The 24,089-nt window shown below is 42.4% G+C and overlaps 1 protein-coding gene across 5 annotated transcripts in view; it reads left to right on the top strand.

Moving 5' to 3' along the window:
- The window catches only part of Prkcq (protein kinase C theta), a 135,899-nt gene that overhangs the window by 82,553 nt on the left and 29,257 nt on the right, over window positions 1-24,089 (top strand). For all 5 annotated transcript variants that reach the window (XM_016008506.3, XM_076572827.1, XM_076572826.1 and 2 more), the window contains one exon: window positions 1,697-1,870. In XM_016008506.3, coding sequence (XP_015863992.3) covers window positions 1,697-1,870 — 174 coding nt within the window. The remainder of the gene's footprint in view (window positions 1-1,696; window positions 1,871-24,089) is intronic.

The following is a 24,089-nucleotide window of genomic DNA, read 5'->3' on the forward strand; positions in this document are numbered from 1 at the left end:
AGTCAATAAAAGAAACAAATGTTATGAGTTTATGTATCTCTCCGGGCTTAGGAAACGGCTCAGTCCTTAAGATTACGTGTTGCAGCTGGGCGGTGGTGGCGCACGCCTTTAATCCCAGCACTAGGGAGGCAGAGCCAGGCGGATCTCTGTGAGTTCGAGGCCAGCCTGGGCTACCAAGTGAGCTCCAGGAAAGGCACAAAGCTACACAGAGAAACCCTGTCTCGAAAAACCAAAAAAAAAAAAAAAAAAGATTACGTGTTGCTCTGGGCTGGGTGGCAGAGGTAGTCCACGACTTTAATCCCAGTACTCGGGAGACAGAGCCAGGCAGATCTCTGTGAGTTCGAGGCCAGCCTGGTCTACACAGCAAGATCCAGGACAGGCACCAAAACTACACAGAGAAACCCTGTCTCAAAAAACAAACAACAACAAAAAAAAAAAGAAAGAAAAAGGGAAAGAATAAAAGAATACGTGTTGCTCTTACAAAGGACTGGAGTTCAGTTCTTAGCACCTACATCTGGCAGCTCACTGCTACCTGTAACTCCAGCCCTAGAGGATCTGACACCCTCTTCTGGTCTCCTTGGGCACTTGCAACACATGCCCATACTCACAGACACCACACATTAGCATAAATACAAAGTAACATATACATTTTAAAATAATAAAGCAGCTCTTATAACTCTCATTTAGAAAGCACCTTACTTCGTCATGTCTCACTTGGTAGTCACCATAGTCCTGTAAATCAGTGAATAAGTAAGCCCCCACCCAACCCACCTGCCACAAACACACCTTTTAAAGCTCCAGAACCTGAAGCCCAGGGAGGTCAAAGCCCAGGCTTTGCTCACATACCCATAGCTATGTAAATGCCAAGTCCTCCCCACTGCCAAGAGTCCTCTCCTGCCTCCTTCGCAAGTCTACAGTGGTTTCACTTCTCCGTTACGCCATCTGGTGTCAACGTATGAGACAGGAAGTCAAATGGGAAAGTAAACTTGGGGTTAGATCGTCCCCTGAGTAATTCCATGAATTTGAGCAAGTTGTACTTGGAATTCAGGGATATTGTTCTTATCTTTATCATTATCATTAATACCTCTCCTGCAGTGTTCAGAACTGCAAATTGTTCTGAGTCATATAGCCCAGGAGAGTCTCAAACTCACCATGTAGCCAAAGATGACCTCTAACTTCTGATTTCTCCTCCCTTCTTTCACCTCCCAAGTGCTAAGATTAAAGGCAAGCCCACCCTATTGGGTCTATGAAGTGCTAAGGATCAAACCCAGGGCTTCATGCATGCTAGGCAAGCCCTCTATCTCCTGAGCTACACCCCAGCCCCAAGATTTTCATGCATGACGAATAACCTTCCCAGCTGAGCGGTGGTGGCACACACCTTTAATCCCAGCACTTGGGAGGCAGAGGCAGGTGGATGTTTGAGTTCAAGACCAGGCTGGTTTACAGAGCTAGTTCCAGGACAGTCAAAGCCACACAAAGAAACCCTGTCTTGAAACAAACAAACAAGCAAAAAAGATCAATTTTCCAAATACATAAAATCTGAAGTGACGATCTAGAGACACTATTCAGGACACAGAAGCCCAAGGCCTTTCTTCTCTCTCGCCCAGCATAGACCTCTCCTAATCCTGCTTTTGCCTCTTCTTTAGTGTGTAGAACTCCATATTCTAAAACAAAGTGCTGTCTTGCTTCCTTTTAGGTGTTTCTAGCAGAGTTCAAGAGAACCAATCAATTTTTCGCAATAAAAGCCTTAAAGAAGGATGTGGTATTGATGGATGATGATGTTGAGTGTACCATGGTGGAGAAGAGGGTTCTGTCCTTGGCTTGGGAGCATCCGTTTCTAACACACATGTTCTGCACGTTCCAGACCAAGGTATGCTTCCATTACACTCTAGGGATCCTAATTGGGTTCCTTTTCTCTGGCAGTTAAAGAATTAAAAGGCATGGAAAGTCCGGAGTTCAACAGGTAGCAGCGGAGAAACCCGGCAGAATCAGCAGCCAGAAGGCTTTTGCTGGGGCCCGGAAAACACAGGCATGCAGCAGACACACAGAGAAAGACCCCCTGCAAAGCAGAGAGGGGACTGGGGAGCCAACAAATCCAGACTCTTCTTAAGGCCCGGAGCTTTTTAAGTTTCCGAAGGGTTTTCCTCCCCTGATTTAGGGTTAGTCTGTTTGGTGTGTAAAAACTGTGGAGTAAACATGTCCTGATCCCCTGAACTTGAGTCTGTCCATCAGCAGGGAGTCCTGCCGGCAGGAGAAAAAGTCCACACGACCTTTGTTTTAAGCCTCCAGGCTTCTGTCTCAGGTCCAGAAGTTGAGGAAGAGGCCAGCCATCTTGGAAGTTCACCACCTTCAGTACCTAGCCATGTCTCCTCTCCCTGCCTACCAGGGAGTCTGTGTGGCTCCCCCAGTCCCTCACTTTCTGCCCAGACGCACTCTCTCTCCCTTCGGCTTATCCCAAGTGCTGCCCCTCTGGTGGCGTCCACATTTGGAGAAGTGGGATATTTGTCTCCACAGTTTCCTTACCTCTCAGTCTGCCCTCCATAAGCCCATGTCAAAAAGTTTCACCTCTTCTGAGCACCGTGGAAGCATGAGTTAGAATTGTAAATGTTGTGTGTTAGGAGAGACACTTGCTTCCGGGTCTGTTTGTATGCACATCATTTCTTTTGATTTAATTTGGTATAAGAACCAGGCTCCTAGATAGTGGCCCACTCTTTAGTCTACTGTACATGTAGAGGCAGAAAAAAAGGGAAAACAGAAAAAAAAGTATGATCTCTATCACCATCCCTTTAAAGACCATCAGAGAAGGTGGGTGTTAGTATGAGGTTCATGGGTGAGAGAGGTGAAATAAGATGCTCATATGTCAGGACGGACACTGAACACTCTCCCCTCCCTCACGCTGATTTTCTCAGAAGTTGCCCCATTCCGGAGGAACTCTGCCCATCACCTTTTCTCTTATGAACAAAAACTCAATTATTTTTTCTGACTCCTACCATTGTAGAGAATATGGAAGACTCTCAAAGATTTATAATCTTAACCGTGGATAAAGTTAGCATTAATACTGTGAAGTCTATCCTTCTAGATTTTCTCTCACCCCCATGAGTTCCTTCAAATAAGTAACAATTCATTGTAACTACCTACCAATTTATAACATCCATTTTAAACATTTTGTTGTATTCATTTCCTCAAATATGTAAATATTCCTCCATATGTCCAGATTAAATCAAAGATTTACTGAGCATATCCTCTGTCCAGAGCACTGTGGAGCCTACTGATAGATATATAATACACTTCCTGACCCAGAAAACATTTCATACTTTATAGGACAATACTGATACTGTTACTCAGGAAATTGGGCCTTCCTTTTTGGATTCATAGTGTCATTAATAAAAGAAATTTAAAAGGCCTCAGAAAGCAGTACAAGGACCAGTTTAATAGTCTTTGGGGGAAAAACATGGCAGGCAAGCTGTAAATTTTAGCAGTTGCCTATAGGAAGGAGATGGAGAAGAAGCAAGGAAGTCATGTGGGAATAAGATACAGTTCATTCTAAAACCAAATCTGAGTGACCCTGGCCCAGGAAACAAAGAGCCAGGTTGATGTCCCCAACAAAAAGCAAATTCTTGAAGCTTGTAGCGGCAGGACAAAGAAAGTCATAAATCAAGACATTTTTAAATACATTGATGGAAACCACAGAGAGGTGGTTACAGCAGAATGGGGGTGAACTCTCTCCTGTAGGCCTCACAAGCTACCAGACAGCATTCTCTGCCCTGCCGGTGGTGGAGAACACGGTTTTGTGAAGTTAATACATCTGCAAAGGCTTCTATCTGCCTGTCCAGATGTTAGGTCTGATGCAGAGGTGGGTAAGCAATGGTTTTAGGGGATAAAGGCAGCCCCAAAGACATTTTAATTAGGCTATCAGTTCAGCAGCATGCCAAACTCTCCATAGTCACTGATGTTTTTGTTGTTGTTTGTTTATTAGCCATTCATCTGTGATGGTCAGCAGCAGATGCATGGCAGGAAGGGGATCAGGCTTCAGGGCCTGAGTGAGAAATGCCCAGGGAAAGCGTTAGGCCAGTCTGTAAGAATAGGAGAAGGGAAACAATGCTTTTCTGAATTAAGACTAAGGAAAGGGAGCAGGCTGAGCAGGAACCCAGGCCAGAAGTCCTGCAGGCTGCTGCCTAGGAAGAGGAAAAGGAGATCATTAGCCCTCCCCACTCCCTAGTCTTCTGGATGAATCACACTTCTGGGGTGGGGGGTGGGGCTATGGCTACTAGCCAGGTGATTGACAACAGACCCAGCCAGATTAGCTCTCAAAAAGAAAACAACATTACGTCATCTTTTGGGTAATCCAGGAGGTCAGATCTTCACCCAGGGCCAGAGGCAGGGCCTAGATTCCATTCCTTTGATCAGGAAGAAACAGCTTCCCCTTAGCAAACCCTCACAAAACCTGCATGCCTCCACTCACTTGCTAGCACTACCAGGGAGAGAGGAGGTGGGGTCCTAAGTCAGTCATGAGGGGGGTCTGGCCTCAGTGTCGCACAGCCTGATAAAGCCAACCTAGGTAGCCGACAACAGCCCTAAGCTTGTAAATCCATTCAGAATGCAGCTCTGACGTGACAGATCAGGAAGACACTAGATATTAGAATCTGAAACTCAGAAAAGACAGGAAGTTGGGCCTGGCAGGTACGGGGGTGTGGAAAGTTTGGGGGACAATAACAAGGCTCTAATGCAGGGGTTCCCAACCTTGCTAATGTTGTGACTTTTTAATACAGTTCCTCGTGTTGTGCTGACCCCTGATCATAAAATTAATCATTGCTACTTCATAACTGTAATTTTGCTACCTTTGTGAAACATAATGTAATCCTGATATGCAGGATATCTAGTATGCAACCCCTGTGAAAGGGTCGTTTGACACACCCCCTCCCCGGACCGGTTACGAACTTCTGGTCTAAGAGAAAGTAAGTTTGTTTGATGCAGCAAAAAGGAGAGTGAGATTCCTGATAATGAATGTTAGAAAGTTTCTACTAGAGTCTTCCTGTTTGTCGGGGTGGTGTAGGTATGGTCCCTGAAATCACAGCGACAGACTCTGTCCCTCTCTGCCAGGGTGAACCCCAGACTGTGTCTCCCCTGGGAGTGTTGTCCTTGCACTTTTCCCCTTGTATTTTTCCTGAAAAGGTGTGTGTGTGTGTGTGTGTGTGTGTGTGTGTGTGTGTGTGTGTGTGTGTGTGATATGCACATGTGTATGGCTTATGCACAGATATGTGTATTGCATGCAGGTGCACATGCTCATATGTACATGTGGAGGCCTGAGGAGGCTGTATAGTGTTCTGTTCTTTCGCTCTCTGCCCTCTTTCCTTAGAGCAGGGTCTCTCACTGAACCTGGCGCTAGGCTGTTAGCCAACAAGCTCCAGGAACCCTCCGGTCTCTGCCCACCACCACCCCTCTAGCACTGGCCTGGCTTTTTACAGAAGTGCTGGGGATTTGAACTCAGGTCCTCACGCATGTGCAACAAGCCTTCTTATCCACTGAACTGTTTCCTCAGCCCCTTGGTTTTATTTCTATCTGCAAGAATGTATTTGTAGGAAATGAATGAAATAAAAATTGAAGCCTCCCGTTTTGAAAGGATGGCGGTATATAAACTTTGAGTAATTTGCTCCACACACTTACCTGTAGCAAACTGCTAAGTACCCTCCAGACAGCCTTCTAGGGATGCTTGAGCCTTCCAGATTAATTTAGCACCTTTTACTGCACTATATCATATGTATCAAGTGCCCAATGGGGATGCATATATATTTCCATGTGTGACTGTTTGCCTGTTTCACGAGGACACCACTCAGAATCTCACTTTGTCTGTCAGAGCCATGAGACACTTTTCAGATTCCATGCAGTTTTGATACTTTAACAAGACCAGAGAAAAGCGAAGGCACCAGCATTGCCCTTGCCACAGGGAAAACAAAAAAGGATGGAGGGAAAGGTGGCCAAGAATTTGCACATCAAATGTAAATGTGGCTGGTTCACTTGGACGTTAAAGACTTGAGTCCATTTAGAAAAAGATAAAAGGAAAGAAGAAAAGCTGTCCTAACACTGGATGTTCCAGAACCGAGCCTTTGAGATGTCCTGATTTATTATTCACATCTTGCCCTGTCAAAGGGACTGACTAAGTGCCCATGTGAAGGAGAAGCAATAGATCTGTGTCACCCTTTGGGAGCATGGCAGGAAGGGCCTATCCTCCAACCCAGGCATCAGCCTTACACCTGCAGGACTCATCTTCTGACCCATCTCCCCAGCCCAGGGTCCTTGGGTTTAACATAATATTAATGCAGGCACGGTAGTACACCCCTGTAATTTCAGCATTCAGGAGGCTGAAGCAGGAGGACTACCAAGTTTAAAGCCAACCTGGGTTATAGCATGAGTTCAAGATCAGCCTGGGCAACTTTGTGAGACCTTGTCACAGCATAAAAAGTAAGAGGAGGGCCGCCTGACAGTGTGGCTTGGTGGTAGAGGTTGCCAGGATCCTGGGAAATAGCCCAGAATCAAGTATGGAAAGAAAACCCATAATCCACTGCATTTCCCATCATGTCCAATCATGGGTAAGCATATATCCTGACATGCGTTTTTCCTGCCTACATACCTCCCACCCTTATGAGATCAAGCACATCAGTGCAGATGGGTCAAACAAACTTGTTCAATGGAGTGAAAACATGTAACTTGTTATTTCTCATAAACAGTATCCTCCAACATTTCAGGAACTATAAACAGTATCCTCCAGCATTTTAGGAACTATCTGTCCTTGGGCAAGAGGCTTGCAGATCAGAGGCATTTTTGTTTCATGGATCTCTAAGACATGGTTATTAAAACCTAAAATATGACTTTGGCTCTCACACCACTTCCAAAGAGGGCTCCTGTTGAACATCAGAGCCGTTGACAGGTGTTGAGGTTGTTCAGCTGTTATTTATCAGGCACATGTGGATCAGATCATTAAAGATTTTTAATGTCAGGCTAGGGAGATGGCTCAGTGCATTACACGCTTGCCACACAAGCATGTAAAAAGGCAGGTGCAGAATGTGTGCTTATCATCTCAGCAGTGGGGAGGTGGAAACAGGGAGGTCCCCGGCGCGTTCTGGCCAGCCAACATTGCCAAATAAAGTTAAAGACCAGTGAGAGCTGTCTCAAAAGAACAAGAAGGGCAGTGTTCCTGAGGAGCCAGACCCAAGGTTGACCTCTGACCTCCACAGCCACGCACCTGCGCTTGCTCTCTGTCTCTGTCTGTCTCTGTCTCTGTCTCTGTCTCTCTCTCTCTCCCATGTGTGCACACACACACTTTTATGAGTGTTTAGGTGGGTAAAAATATGGTAAGTAAGAAAGGGGGCTTCTGTGAAAAGGACAAGAGCTGTGGGCTTGGATTATGAAGTTTAGCCTCAGCTCTGACGTTCTCTCACCTCTTAGCTCAGGATAAAAAGAAAACATCAGTGTGCAGAGGGGCAGCAGGTTAGGAACAGGTACCCTACAGGAAAGCTGAGGCCAGGGAGGCACAAAGCATTCCATTGGATCCAAACCTGAACCTGGAGGAAGCTCAAAAGAATCTTCCAGATTAATCAAGATGACTTCATACTCCCTTCAATTCCTGACATTAGCCATTGGCCCCATAGTACAATAGTGTGATAGATAAAGAAAAGAACAGCTTTTATATTATCTGATTTACTTTTTATTTACCTTTCTGTATTGTTTCTTCATATTTGTATTTTCTGTGTCTCATACAGAAGCCCACAAGGCTTAAAATTGCCTAATCCCTTCTCAGTATGCTCCTTAATGTGTGCAAACCTGTGTGATACTGGATTTTAATCCTGCGTGGAGCTAGGTGGGTTAATGTAAAAGCACTTGCCTGGCACACACAAGCTTATAGTTCCATCTACAGCAGAAAGGGGAAATAAAAAGAAGGACAGGAAGGAAGACTAGAAGGAGGAAGGGGTGGAGAAAGGAGAAAGGAAGAAGGAAGGGAGGGATGGAGAGGGAGGAAAGGAAGGGAGGAAATGCAATATCTACTTTTCTTTATTAATTTTTACAATATACAAGATGGTGCCTAGAGATGGCTCAGCGGCTAAGAGCACTGGGTGCTCTCCCAGAGGCCTGGGGTTCGATTCCCAGCAACCACATGACACTCACAACCACCCGCAACTCCAGTTCCAGGGGATTCATCCCCCTCCTGTGGCCTCTGCTGGTAACAGCACACACGGTACACAGACATGCATGCAGCAAAACACCAATACACATACAATTTATTTTTATAAATTAATCTTTAAAAAAAGATGAGAAAATATATAAGAAAAACCATCTACAAGAAAAATTACCATGAATCTTTCAGCTGAATTCACTCACAAATAAATTAAGAATAATTGGAAAATGTTACACAGAAAACTTTGAAAGCCACAAGTGAATTAGAAGCAACTGGAATAAATTAAATATGAACTTTGAGACTCCATCTCACAAATTTCCTTCAAAAGTCCCTGTTATATTAAATCACAGATGCTTCTTGGAAACCACAATAGTGAGTTCTGTGTTTTTCCTCAAAAAAAGCAAAACTCAGCACTGTCTGGGGCTAAACTACAAAGCTTTGCCTATTTTTACTTTTTTTTTTTTCTTTAATTAGTAAGAAAGGGGAGGTAGAGAAGATCTACCTAATTTGGAAAAATATTCTGCTTCCTTGATTTTCATTTTTAAATTGAAGTCTTGTTTAAATTTTATTTCACTTTCTTTACTGGGGTACATTTGTGCCAGGATGAGCATGTAAAGGTCAGGGGTCAACTTTCAGAGTCAGTTCTTGCCTTTCCCTTGTTGAGGTAGGGTCTCTCCTTCTTTTCTGTCGTTGGCACACTCCTGCGACCTCCCAGGAATTCTCCTCTCTCTGCCTCCCATCTCACCAGGAGGATGGTGATTTCAGGCCACTGCATCTGGCTTTTTTCTGTGAGTTCTGGACTTTCATTCAGTTCTAAGGCTTATACAAGGAATGGTTTCCCTGCTGAGCTACCCCTGCAGACCCAAGTTTCTTGAGTTTAATATAATTAATGCAGGCATGGCACCACACCCCTTTAAATCTCAGCACTCAGGAAGCTGAAGCAGGAGGATCACCAAGTTCAAAGCCAATCCGGTTTAGAGAATGAGTTCAAAGCCAGCCTGTGCAAGTTTGTGAGACCCTGTCTCAAAATAAAAGTAAGAAAAGGGCTGACAGTGTGGCTTAGTGGTAGAGTGACTGACTGGCATGGATGAGGCCCAAGGTTCCATACCGAGTACCACAGATAATAATAAATGTTAACAACAATGAGCTAGGCAATCCAAGTTTCCCTGTTCCATCGCCCATAAAACCATTACAAACAGGTTGATGTAGCTCCAAAACTAGTTTGAAAAGATGCACCTAATACAATGAGGTCTTTGCTTTGATTTTTTTTTAAATTATTTTTTATTAGACATTAAAGTGAATTATGATCTGCGTTCATTTGAGTCTACTATAAATTAAGGGAACATTAGTTAATGAAAGGCCCATCAATATTCAAATCTGCAATTGTAGTTTAAGAAGCATTAACAGGGCTGGAGAGATGGCTCTGTGGTTAGGAGCACTGGCTGCTTTTCCAGTAGACACAGGTTCAAATCCCAGCACCTACATGGAGGCTGTTTGTAACTCAGTTCCAATTGATCTGATGCCCTCTTCTGGCCCTCCAGAGGCACTGCACTCATGTGGTGCACATAGTTGCAGGCAACTAATCCATACACATTTTAAAAAAGAAGGGTTAACAACCACAGACCTCAAAGAGGCTTTTAATCCTATAAGCACAGCTCTGGGTCCTTCCTAGGGGTGCATTTGAATGACAACCACTGTGAGTGTTAGAGGTCTCCATGAAGACATGTCATCCCCACTATCACATGATGAATGCTGGTGTTCAAAACTATACACTCACCTCTGGTCTGAGCTACTTCAACACTGTCAGCATAATTCCTTTGGCATTTCTCTTTCATAAGAAATAATAATGAGAGTAAAATGAAAAGAAGCTTGCTTTTTGATTTCTATTTTGGGCACACAGAGATGTGCTTCCTGTTGCAGCTTCAAGGCAGGAGACACCATCTTTTGAAAAGGATTCTAACATGGCTTGGTAACCTTGCTTTTCCTCCTTGCCTCCAAATGCACAAAGCTGAAAAAGAAACATTGTAGAGATGTTTGAATCTTTTGTGAGAAAAATGATTACTATTGGAAGTAAGAGGAGAACCTTTTTTTTTTTTTTTCCAAAGCGTGTCATCCTGGTGTGTACATGTTTTAAAGCAAACTCGAACTTTGTGGGGTGTTAAATCTCTAGCTACTTAAGCTTCCTCATCTGAAGCTGTAGAGAACACTTTGATCTAGACACCCTCTGGTTGAGTTGGGAGCCGTGGCGATGATCAGTTTTAGTGCAAAGAAAAGAATAATAAAAGTTCATATATAAACTGTATCCTGGAAGAGACTTGTCCCTGCCCTGGGTCAGAATGGATGTTGGCCACTGCCTGGTTGAGCCTGACCAATGAACCACTTTTCCCTAAGTGCTAGGGTAGATTATTTCAGAAATGGTGACTCACTCGGATGTTCAACAGCTCCCCACCACCCCGTGCCCAATGTCACAAAACTGTGATTCAGAAGGTGGATTCGTGGTCAAATTTATCAAATGTGGTAGCTTTAAAGTTAATTTATGGTAAACTGTGCTTGGAAAGTTTGCTTAAAGTGTTTTGTCCGGTGTCACAGAGGATAATGGGGGACATTAATGAACAGATATGCAGAAATTCTTTGGCATGTAAAAAAGCAAAAACCAGTGCAGTAGAAATGCCATAAGCTTCCTGCACATTCTAAACCCACGGGTATTTTCTCATCTTCATGTAACTGTCTTATTTCTTCAGAGCTCAGTGCATAGAACAATAATAAAAATGAATATGCCTGTTCTACAGGCCAGGCCAGACCTAATTCTCTGTGGATTATTTCTTTGTTATTTATATAGTTCGGTTTGATTTGGTTTTGTTTTTTAGATAGGGTCTTAGTAGGCTCTGGTCTCAATCTTGATCTTGGTATTGACCTAGGACCCTCTGATCCTCCTGCCTCCACCTTGCCAGCTCTTGGATTCCCATGCCTGGTTTATATGATGCTAGAGGTGGAATCCAGGACTTTGTGCATACTGTGCAAGCGTTCTACCAGCTGACCCACATCCAAGCCTGTTTCATTTAGGGTTAGATGGGTGTAGTAGCTTTCCTGTTTTCTGAGTGGAATTCCCAACTCAGTCCACTGACTGTCACAGGCTACATACCAATGAATACATGTCTTCTGTTCTCCAGTATCCATCTTTTTCTTACATAATCTTGAAATTAGAACATGTTTAACTTATGATACTCTGAAAAGAATAAGATCTAGTTATATCTTATTTTAGTAGGTACTTTGGTCCTGATTTCTTTTCTTCTTCAAATATTGAAAAACTTATACATAAATTTTGTTATATTATTCTTCAAAAATTTCATGTATCTCAATTGCTCTCCCCAGGACTCCCCATCACCTCTCCCTCCCAATTTCATGTCCTCCTTCTATAACTTTTAATTATCAAAGAGTAAATAAAAATTTATAAAAAGACAAAAACCAAAAAAAAAATTATTAGGTGAGCTTCCTAGCCTTTAAAGAAATATGATACCTGGGAAGAAATAACTATAATTATTCTTTGCTTTTTGTTCCCACCCTGCTTATCTGGTGAAAGGGTTGGTGTCCTCGATGTCGTTTATGTGACATTTGTCAAGTTCCCGTGCATTTTCAAAGTCAATTGTTCCTGCTTTGATAAAACCACTAGCTCATTCCTTTGATGCCGTGAAATTCTCATTCATCCCCAACATTTGACACTGTTCCTCTGGCTGCGTTTTCCCTTCTCTGTTTCCTTGGAAAATGTGAACATTGCAGGGAGAGCATGCTCTCTCCAAGCCAGAGCGCATCAAACGGCTTCTGAGTCCGCTTCTGCAATCGCCCTTTGGCTAATGCTAGAAAGTTCCCAGAGCGTCCTCTGCCTCCTCTAAGAATGAGTCTGTATTTTAAATACTGACATTTTCTCACAGTTCCAGGCCCTGTACCTTCTCTAAGTACTGCCTATCAAAACAAATGGTCCCATGATTTTTATGCAATTGATTTTGTTAGATTAATCGCTTCGACTGCTCTTTAATTGTCTCTTCTTTGTTCTGTAAATAAATTTGCATTTTAATGATGTTTATCCTTTGAGAACTTTTAGGTTCTTTTCCTTTTTAGAAGAACCTTTATGTTTGTCTTACTTTAATTTAAAACAATTTTTAAGCATTTTTAAACCCAGAATTTTATGTGTGTGACAGTATCCTGTAGCCCAGGCTGGTCTTAAACAGTCTGTGTAACTTAGCCTGACTTTGAACTTCTGGTTCTCCTGCCTTCGTCCTCAAAGTGCTGTGATTTTAAGTGTTTGTCAGCACACATCTGGGTTATTCCTTATTTGTCTTGAACCCAGGGCTTTAGGCACAAGAGGCCAACACTCAACCTCATTCCCCAGCCTCGTTTTACAAATAAGATTTTTTACATCCAATAGACCACTCTACTATTCTGTCTGGCCATAATTTTTTTTGAGCATCTTCAATGTAATAAGATCATTTAATTAGATTTGTTTCAGGGATGGGATCTTACTGTTTCCCTGTCAGCTCTAGAAATGGCAATAGTTACATGAATTTATCAATGGATCACCTTCAGGCTAAACCTTCTTCATTGACATTGACACTGATTGGTGTGTAAGGCCTTGAAGTCATGGCAGCCCTCTTTCCTTAGCCTACTGAGTGCTGAGATTAAGGTGTGTGCCACACCCAATATTTTTATAATTCCATATCAGTGATAATTTAATAACTATAAATAGTCAACAAAAAAGGACATTTTTCACATCAAACCCCTGTTTCAAACAACTCGCCTTTTGTGTTAAAATCCAGCCTGCTTCTGGGACATTTGTTCTCAATGTGTGAGGATTATCGTTAATAACTATAGTTATAAATATGAAAACGTCTGACATTTATAGAGCACTTACTATGTGTCACTCCATGTTCTGGGCACATTATGTGTTTGAGCTCATCTACTCTTCATAGCAGTCTAGGAAGCAGACATTATTAACATCCATGTTTTATAGACAAAGGAATGGAGGCCCCAGAGGAAAAGGCCCCACTGAAGGTCAGCTCGCCGCTGGGAAGCAAGGGAGCCAGGATGTTGCTGTACTGCCTCTCCTCAGAGACTAAACACACCAAGGAAACCGCTTTAAAATTCATGAAATGGAGTTTTAGTTGCACTTTGATTGCAAAGGAAAATAATTGGTTAGTTAATGCAAGAAGACCCCACGGAACAATTAAGCCAGTAAATACAACTGAGCCCAAGTCCCTGTTGCAAGATACCGACATCTTGAAATTCAGGCCAGTTATTTCTGACTCACACTAATGAATCTACAAAGGTAGTGAATTTTACTAATTTAAGTTTACAGGAGAAATATAAACAGGCCAGAATAAATGACCTTGCTAGTTTGTAGAGAGTCATTTATCTCTTTTCTGTCTCTGCCTCCCTTGAATATACACTTTCACACATGTGTACACACACACACACACACACACACACACACACACACACACACACACACAGTACCTTTATATATCAAATTGTACAAAGGGTTTTCTGTTAGGCCTTTTATGGTGTTTATTTATGAAAATGAAATAAACCTTGTTTCCTAGGACATCTCAATTTGTAGTTGGAAAAATTAAAACTGAAGGAAAAAGCCTGGTGAGGACAGCCCTGTAATTCCCACACTCGAGAAGCCGTGGCAAGAAGATAGTGAATAGGGAGCCAGCCTGGACCTCATAGCCAGACCTGCTTCAAAGAGAGGATGGATGAATTCAGAATTGCTCCACTTCCTTACAATACTAGAACACCTGAATATTGATTTATCAATCCCAGTACAGGCTTTAGAACACAGCAGAAATTTTGGAGTGACCTCCGAAGACAGCGTGGAGTGTGTTAAAGTGGGATCAAAGCCCCACCTGCCACCTCACCCCACTCAACATCAGGTCCCCCTCCAGTGTGTGCTTGAGCAGCCCGTTATCTATAGTGAAACACACGAAGCTCCTCTCTTTTCCCACCGCAGAGGTGCGAGTGTGGACAAGGCAGTTCTCCCCTGTGATTCTCACCTTAAACCTTTCTCTGCACGATGACCTGAGTCCCCTTAGTGAGTAGACCTAGCTAAGCCTTGACTGTGGTGGCCCACAGCTGAGGGGAACCTCCAGCTCTTCTAACGCCAGTGGGGTCTCACTGTACTCACAATGTAATTTTAAAAAAGGATAAAACAGAGTAACGAAAAAGAGAGTGAGTCACAAAAGAGGATACTAAGGACCTGAGTTAAAATTAGTCCAGAAGAGAGGTTTGCCTTGCATGAGGACCAGAGTTCAACCTCGAGAACCCACTTTTTAAAATAGCCAGCATGGTAGCACATATTTGTAATCCCCCCTCTGAGGAGACAGAGAAAGGAGGAAAGCTACTGAAATCGTTAAAACTTTTTATATAAAAATTACTTTTTCAGTTCTTTGGTTTGTAAGATATTTTAAAAATGGATATTTTAAAAATCTATATTCTCATATATATTTTTAGCCCCTTTTCTTCATCATAACCTACAAAAAGCATTTTCACGGCTAAATTTTATATGGATCTAACAAAGAAAATGAACACAAAGAAATTTACGTGTTAGAGCCGCCCCTGCAAGTGATAGCATGTGTTTCCTGCAGCTAAGGGATGAAAGTTATTTGTAGAAGCTGTGGATAATATGATCCTTTGCACACAGACACATATAATTCTTGGCAAAGCCACCAGACTATTTTTAATTTTTTTTTTTTTTTTTGGATTTTTCAAGACAGGGTTTCTCTGTGTAGTTTTGCGCCTTTCCTGGGACTCACTTGGTAGCCCAGGCTGGCCTCGAACTCACAGAGATCCGCCTGCCTCTGCCTCCCGAGTGCTGGGATTAAAGGCGTGCACCACCACCGCCCGGCCTATTTTTAATTTTTAAGAGTACTCAAAGTGTGTACTTAAATAATTTTGTAAGAATATAGTAAGTATATGTGTGTGTAGAATGGAGGTCAAAAGACAAGAGTGTTGGTCCCCATTGTCATGGCTGCATATTCCAGGCTAGCTGGCCTGGGAGCTTCTAGGAATTCCCCCATCTCCTCGGAGATCACGTAGGTGCCACATCTGATTTTATCTGCATTCTAGGGATCCAAACTCAGGTCTTCATGTTTCTGCATGCATCTTCCCAGCCCATAGACACATTTTTTTTTCTTTTAGGGAAAAGAACAATTTTATTAACTCAGCAAATCTTTAGAATATTATCTTCTTTTAAATGAATTTATTTATTTATTTTACATCATGGCTGCAGTTTCCCCTCCCTCCTCTCCTGTCAGTCCCTCCCATCCAGCCCACCCTAATCCACTCTCCCTCTGTTTCTGTTTAGGAAAGGACAGGTCTCTGTGAGTATTAGTAAAACATGGCATATCAAGTTGCAGTAAGGCTGAGCACCTTCCCATGTATTAAGGCTGGGCATAATGACCCATAATGAGGAATAGGGTTCCAAAAGCCAGTAAAAGAGAGTTGGAAACTTGCAGAGTGCCTAGGTCAGTCCCATGCAGGCTCCCTAGTTGTCAGTTCAGTCTCTATGAGCCCCTATGAGCCCAGGTTAGTTGACTCTGTGAGTTTTCTTGTGATGTCCTTGACCCCAGTGGCTCCTACAATCCTTCCTCCTCCTCTTCTGTAGGATTCCCTGAACTTCACCCAGTGTTTGGCTGTGGGTTTGCATCATTTCCATCAGTTGTTGGATGATGCCTCTCTGATGACAACAGGGCTAGGCACCAATCTGGCCACAGGAGACGGCCAGTTCAGGCTATGTATCCAATATTGACAGTATTAGCTTGTAGATTCCTGGGAGATTCCCTTGCACTGGGTTTTTGCCTGACCTGGAAATGCTCCTCTTCCCAATAGTCTCCTTCAGTACTGTCCCCCTTCGGCCCACTCCCATCCTGATTGTTCATGTTCCCAGCCACATCCTCACTCTGTCCACTTAAAAAAATCTCTTCTACTTCCCCTTCCCAGGGAGATCTTGGCATTCCCCCCCCCATGAACCATCCTTGTTACCTAGTCTCTCTGGATCTGTGAATTATAGCATAGTTATCCTTTATTTTACAGCTAATATCCACTTATGAGTGAGTACATACCATGATTGTCTTTCTGAGTCTGGGTTACCCCACTCAGGATGATTTTTCTAGTTCCATCCATTTGTCTTCAAATTTCCTGGTGTCCTTGTTTTTAACAGCTAAGTAATACTCCGTTGTGTAAATATGCCACATTTTCTTTATTCATTCTTCAGTTAAGGGACATCTAGGTTGTCCCAGGTTCTAGCTATTACAAATAATGCTGCTATGAATGTAGTTGAGCAAGTGTCCTTGTGGTAGGATTGAGCATCCTTTGGGTATATGCCCAAAAGTGGTATGGCTGAGTCTTTTGGAAGATTGATTCCCAGTTTTCTGGGAAACCAACACACTGACATCCAAAGTGGCTGTACAAGTTTGCATTCACACCAGCAATGAAGGAGTGTTCCCCTTGCTCCACATCCTCTCCAACATGAGCTATCACTTGTGTTTTTTTTTTTTTTTTATCTTAGCCATTCTGACAGGTGTAAGATGGAATCTCAGAGTTGTTTTCATTTGCATTTCCCCAATGGCTAAGGATGTTGAACATCTCCTTAAGTGTTTCTTGGCCATTTGAGATTCTTTTGCTGAGGATTCTCTGTTTAGATTTGTACCCCATTTTTCAATTGGATTATTTGGTCTGTTGATATCTAGTTTCTTGAGTTCTTTATATATTTTGGAGATTAGCCCTTTGTCAGATGTGGGATTGGAGAAGATCTTTTCCCATTCTGTAGGCTGTTGTTTTGGCCTGTTGGCAGTGTGCTTTGCCTTACAGAACTTTTCAATGTTATAAGGTCCCATTTATTAGTTGTCGATCTTAGGGCCTGTGCTATGGGTGCTCTGTTCAGTAAGTTGTCTCTTGTGCCAATGCGTTTGAGGTTATTTCCTACATTCTCTTCCATCAGGTTCAGTGTATCTGGATTTATCTTGAAGTCTTTGGTCCACTTGGACTTGAGTCTTGTGCAGAGCGATAGATACGGATCGATTTGTATTCTTCTACATGCAGACATCCGGTTAGACCAGCACCGTTTGTTAAAGATGCTTTCTTTTTTTCATTGTATAATTTTGGATTCTTTGTCAAAAGTCAGGTGTCCATAGGTGTGTAGATTTACGTCTGGGTCTTCAATTTAATTCCATTGATCAATCTGTCTGTTTTTATGTCAATACCATGCAGTTTTTATTACTACAGCTCTGTAAAAGAGCTTGAAATCAGGGATGGTGATACCTCCAGAAGTTCCTTTATTGTACAGTATTGTTTTAGCTATCCTGGGGTTTTTTGTTTGTTTGTTTGTTTGTTGTTTTTTTCCCATATGAAGTTGAGTATTGTTCTTTCAAGGTCTGTAAAGAATTGTATTGAAATTTTTACAGGGATTGCATTGAATCTGTAGATTACTTTTGGTACGGTGGCCATTTTTACTATGTTAATCCTGCATATCTGTGAGCATGAGAGATCTTTCCATCTTATATCTTCTTTGATTTCTTTCTTCTAAGATTTGAAGTTCTTGTCATACATATCTTTCATTTACTTAGTTACAGTCATACCAAGATATTTTATATTATTTGAGGCTATTGTAAAGGGTGTAGTTTCTCTGATTTCTTTCTCAGCCCATTTATCATTTGTATATAAGAGGGCTACTGATTTTTTGGAGTTAATCTTGTATCCAGCCACTTTACTAAAGATGTTTATCAGCTGTAGAAGTTCCCTGGTAGAGTTTTTGGGGTCACTTATGTATACTATCATGTCATCTTCAAATAACAATACTTTGACTTCTTTTCCATGTTGTATTCCCTTGATTTCTTTTAGTTTTCTTATTGCTCCAGCTAGAACTTCAAGTACTGTATTGAATAGGTATGGAGAGAATGGACAACCTTGTCTTGTTCCTGATTTTAGTGGAACTGCTTTGAGTTTCTCTCCATTTATTTTGATGTTGACAATCAGCTTGCCGTGTGTTGCTTTTATGTTTTTAGCTATGTCCCTTGTATCCCTGATCTCTCCAAGACTTTTATCATGAAGGGGTATTGGATTTTGTCAAAGGCTTTTTCAGCGTCTAATGAGATGATCATGTAGTTTTTTTCTTTTAGTTTGTTTATATGGTGAGTTACACTGACAGATTTTCATATGTTGAATCATCCCTGCATCTCTAGGATGAGCCTACTTGGTCATGGTGGATAATCATTCTAATGTGTTCTTGGATTCTGTTTGCCAGTATTTTATTGAGTATTTTTGCATCAGTGTTACCTGAAAGTTCTAGAACAGAAAGAAGCAGACACACCTAAGAGGAGTAGACAGGGGGAAATAATCAAACCGAGGCCTGAAATCAATAAAATAGAAACACAGAGAACAATACAAAGAATCAATGAAACAAAGAGTTGATTCTTCCAGAAAAATCAACAAAATAGATAAACGCTTATCCAAACTGACTAAAAGGCAGAGAGAGAATATCTGAATCAACAAAATCAGAAACAAAAAGGGGGACATAACAACTGACTCAGAGGAAATCCGTAGAATCATTAGGTCATACTTCAAAAACCTGTATTCCATAAAATTGGAAAAATCTAAAGAAATGGACAAATTTCTTGCTAGATATTACTTATCAAAGTTAAATCAAGATAAGATAACAATTTAAATAGACAAATAACCCCTAAGGAAATAGAAACAGTCATTAAAAGTCTCCCAACCAATAAAAGGTCAGGGCCAGGCAGTTTTAACTCAGCATTCTCTCAGACTTTCAAAGAAGAGTTAACACCAATACTCCTCAAATTATTCCACAAACTAAAAACAGAAGGAGCACTGACAATTCTTCCTATGAGGCCACAGTCACCCTGTTACCCAAAGCACAGAAAGACTCCACAAAGAAAGGGAATTATAGACCATAAACACATTTTCAAGGCACCAAGAAAATAATCAAACACAAAGCCACAGGGGCTAGAGAAATGATGGAGGCCCAGAGGTGTCACATATCTTTAATCCCAGCACGTAAGAGACAGGGGCAAGTGGAGCTCTGTGAGTTTGAGGCCAGACTGATCTGCATAGCAAATTCCAGGATGGCCAGAGATACATAATAGGAAGACTTTGTCTCAAACATGCAAACACACCAAAACAAAGCACATACTGCTCCTACAGAGTACCCGTATGAAGTGGCTCATGATTGCCTGTAACTCCAGTTCCAAGGGAAAACAATGCTTCTGGCCTTAGAGGGTACCTGAACTGTTATGCATATACTCACACACTGACACACATAGACACACATAATTAATAATAATAATAATATAATAATAATAATAATAATAGCTGCAGAGGTTTGAGTAGCCATCTAGTAAGAGAACATGAATGTTGATTGTTGCCTTCAACACTCACTTCAAGAACTCACAGTAAAGCAAGAAGCACTGTGACCCTCTCAGTTTTTGGCCTTAGCATTAAGGACTTCATGCACGTCATGGCTGTATTTGCAAACTAGAAGTTAGACAGTCAGTAAATGTCATTGAATGCCACATCAACCCCTCTCCTGTTAGCCAGAATCCCCACAGCAGGACCCCCCTGCTTCTGGGACACCTTCACTCTCAAATGGGTTGACTCTTGCTTCACCCACAGGATGGAACCAACACAGTATTTTCTTGTTCTGGTAATCAAATCAGCGGATAGTGGAAGGACATTCAGAGGATGCATTTGAAGAACGAGTGCAGCATTAGTAGAAAACCCTTTTGGAGCGCTCACTTTGCAAACCAGTGTTTAATCTGACACTAACAGTGGTGCTGAGAACTGTCGTGTGCTTCCTCCTGTGGGGAGCACATTGAAAAAAGAGACCTTTCTACGTGTGTGTGTGTGTGTGTGTGTGTGTGTGTGTGTGTGTGTTTAATGTGTGTGTGTGTGCACAGTTGGGTGCCACAACATATGTGTGGAGCCGTTGGGAGTCAGTGTGGGATCTGGGATCCAACTCTGTTCATCACTCTTGGCAGCAAGTGCCTTGACTGGCTGGATCTGTCAGTTCAAAGTTAGCTTTCTAATAGAGAGTTTGCCCTTTCAAAGTGTTGTGTTTGTTACTTACATAGATCCTAAATGCTCAGATTGAGACCAGAGTCTCAGGGATCACGACTGACTCCCTTGCTTCAGTCCTGTCCTCTGAGCACCTCATAGATTTTTTTTCTCAAAGAGATGCACATTTTAGAAACGAAGTAAAATGACCAATCAAAAGACCTTGCCCTACCACCTTCATTGTTTATTGTAAACAGCACAAGACACATTCTCTTTGGACCTGTTTGGCCTCTCCATCCTTTGCCCATGGAAGAATTATTTAAAAAATTAATTTAAATAATTCATCCAGGGCCCTGAGTACCCTAAATACCTGCAATAGACACAGTCACCTGCACTCTTCTGATAGCCAGGCTCTCAAGTATACCCAGGAGTGGCTTATGCAGAGGAAGCCCGGCCCTTCGTCCCCTCCTCCTTGGGGGAACACAGTAGTCTTTAAGGAAAACTAGCTGTATGTCCCATCTCACTTATTCAAAAGATGATTCATCTCTTTTTCTTAATTATACATCAAATATGCATTATTTCTGGGCAGTCATCTCACGTGGGAGTTTATAAGCTTGGCATCCTCTCACTAATACTTATTACCCAAAAGTGTTACATAGATCTTAGTACAATGTGCTGAATGGGCACTGTCTACTAATTTCATCTTTTCCCCCAAGAAAAGGGAAAAAACATAAAAATATGTGGTGTTTAGTCAAGGTTCTGACAAATATGTCTCAATGAAGCCCTGGGTTGGTCAGGCTTCATCACTCAACTGGTTAGCAACAGGCTGGGCTGGGCTCAGGTACAGAACTTCCACTTAGTAAATGCTGCACCAGGAACTCATGAGCTCTAAATGGGGGCAGATTTGTAGTGTTCCATTTCCCACCCTGTTAAAACGTCAGTTCCTGCACACCTGGAAGAACACTTTGTGCCAGTTAAGGTATTGACAGACATAAAGGGAGCCCCCAGACCCCCAATCACTGAGCTCCTTCGTGTGTCTCTCAGCTGGGGAGCAGAGCCAAGAGACCAGCCTAGGAGAAGAACATCCAATCCTCTTTTCTTCTCTCTTTCAAGAGCTGTGGGACTGGTCAATCTTTCTCCAAAAAGTGTTTGTTTATGTCTGCTTGTTAGTGTTAATTAATTTCATTCATTTTCTTCTTTGCTTTGATTTTTTTTTTTCAAGACAGGGTTTCTCTTTGTTGCCCTGGCTGTCCTAGAACTCACTCTGTAAACCAGGCTGGCCTCAAATGCAGAGATCTTCCTGCCCTCTGTCTCCCGAGTGCTGGGATTAAAAGCATACACCACCACCACTCTGCCATTCATTTTCTTATAATGGCTGCAGCTACCAATTACTCAATGAATGCAAGGTGCTAACTTTAAGTTCGCTTTCTACAAATACCCTCTCATCTCATACCTAGAACAACCCTATGAGGTACAAACATTAACTTTCCTGATTTCAGAAACGAAATGAAGCCCTGGAGAGGTTAAAGAACTTACCCTGTAAAGAAAGGTGATTTGAACTCAGCTCTCTGGAAAGATAAAGCCCATGCTTTATCAGTTAGCCCGACTTTCCTGCTCTTGGATAGCTCTACCTAGCTCAGGCTGGACTTTCCCAGTTGGCAGAGCTTTCGATGGCATCTCTGAATGGGTCCAGGTCAGCCAGAAGTCACTTTCTGAGCCTCCTTCCCTGGCCACTGATGAAAGTTATTTGTACGGTTGTTTTCAGTAATGGGATTAAAATTTTAAAGGGGCTCTCTATGCTCAAAAATGTAGTACTAGGTAGCTCCCTGGCTTTGAACTCACTCTGTAGCCCAGGCTGTTTTCACAGTGATCCCCTGCCTCAGCCTCCTGAGTGCCGGAATTACAAGTCTGTGTCACCACACTGGGATTCCAAGTTCTGTCTTCGGAGTACTGATGAGAGCTCGAGGATCTTACTGGAGAAAGACTAAAGCAGATGGCCAGAAGCATGCAGCCAAGCGGTCTTGACCAAACTATTTGGGTTGATCCTTACTGAGATCTGGTTCTTCAGGGATCTGGTGGTGCTGGGGAAAGTCATGATTGCTTGTAGTAGGCTATCAAGGCCATCCTCGACCACACAGCAAAACTAAAGGACTCAGAGACACACAGTAATACAGCAGAATGCTGCTCAGGACAAGTCAGGTCTAGCTGACCTGGACTCCTTCCGAGTTGCTGTAAAAAGCCTTGCCAAGTGGCAAAGTCCTTCCTGAGCTAGGAAGAGTGAACCAAGAGAACAGTGACTAGGTCCTCCTTTACACCCCTACTTCACAAAGCCCCTGTTACAGGAATAATGTGTAGAATATGTGGGATAGAGTTACACTTTTCCACTAGCCTCCTTTATCCACTTTTTCCAAGTCTACATTGACGATGTATAAACTGTGAAATCCAAACAAACATTGCAGGGCCCCATTCATATCCTGACACTAAAAGGGAACTATCTCCTTTGCATTTTTACAGGTGGTCTTACCAACTGGTTTTGTTTGTTGTTGTTGTTGTTGTTTGTTTTGTTTTGGGTTTTTTTGTTGTTGTTGTTTATTTGGTTGGTTGGTTTTGGTTTTTTGAGACAGGGTTTCTCTGTGTAGCTTTGGAGCCTGTCCTGGATCTCGCTCTGTAGACCAGGCTGGCCTCGAACTCTCAGAGATCCGCCTGGCTTTGCCTCCTGAGGGATTAAAGGTGTGCACCACCGCTGCCTGGCTTACCAACTGGTTTTATGTGTGGGTGGGTGTGTATGGGTGAATGTGTACGTTAGTGTGTTTGAGTACTTAAGTGTGCACATCCTTATGGAGGCCAAACATCAACCTCGTATGTCACTCCTCAGCATCTGTCTACCGTGTTTTTTTGAGACAGAGTCTCTCACTAGGACCTGGGCCTTACCAAATAAGCTAGGCTGGCTGGCTGAGGAACCCCAGCAATCCACATGTCTCCACTTCCCTGGCACTGGTATTACAAATGCATACCACTATGTCTGACTTTTTTCATGGGTGCTGGTATTTGAACTGAGGTCTGTGTACTTGCAAGACAAGGACTTTATCAACCGAGCCATCTCCCCAAGCTCCTATCATGTGATTTTAATCATCCACATGAAAGAAAGATGCCGGCACCATGGCTTATTCAAGGCCAGTCAAGTTTTGAGTGGAAATGGTAAAGCGGTTCAAACATTAATCACACACGGGTAAGGTGTGCCAAGGAAGTTCAGGTGCCTTCAGATGAGGGAAATGACCATTTTTGAGTCATGATTGAAATGTCAGGGCTAAATTACAATTACAATGATTGAACTGACAATTCTGGCTTGTGCACAACAGACAAAAAAAAAGTGTGTGTGTGTGTGTGTGTGTGTGTGTGTGTGTGTGTGTGTTGCAGCTCAAGTTGTGAAATTTAGAAATTACAGCTGGGTCAGCTTTGGAAAAAGTGGGTGGATACTTAACTTTACTTGAATTATCAAGGTAATTGCCATGGTATTTAGCTTTTCTTGTCCTGGGGAAATGTGGCCTCTGTACAGATGGCAGGCAATGAATGTCACCATGCAGCCAGAACACTTTGAACCATTACCTTGTCTGCCTTAACACCTGATTAGTCTCAGTTCCAGACAGAAAGTTAATTCTATTTTTTTAAAAAAATCACTCAGTTGAGGTTAAGTGCAAATTCATGCACAAACACACTGTCTCCACACTTCATGGGTTAGTGACTCTGTGACTCTTAAAAACTCTTAAGCATCCAGGTGTTCAAGGAGCTGTGACTATTTTTCCTGAAGAAATGGTGTCTCACATTATTGGTGGAACATGATCTGGTTGGAATCTGGGAC

The sequence above is a fragment of the Peromyscus maniculatus genome, chromosome 5, assembly GCF_049852395.1.
Source record: "Peromyscus maniculatus bairdii isolate BWxNUB_F1_BW_parent chromosome 5, HU_Pman_BW_mat_3.1, whole genome shotgun sequence".
In the NCBI taxonomy this organism is placed as follows: domain Eukaryota; kingdom Metazoa; phylum Chordata; class Mammalia; order Rodentia; family Cricetidae; genus Peromyscus; species Peromyscus maniculatus.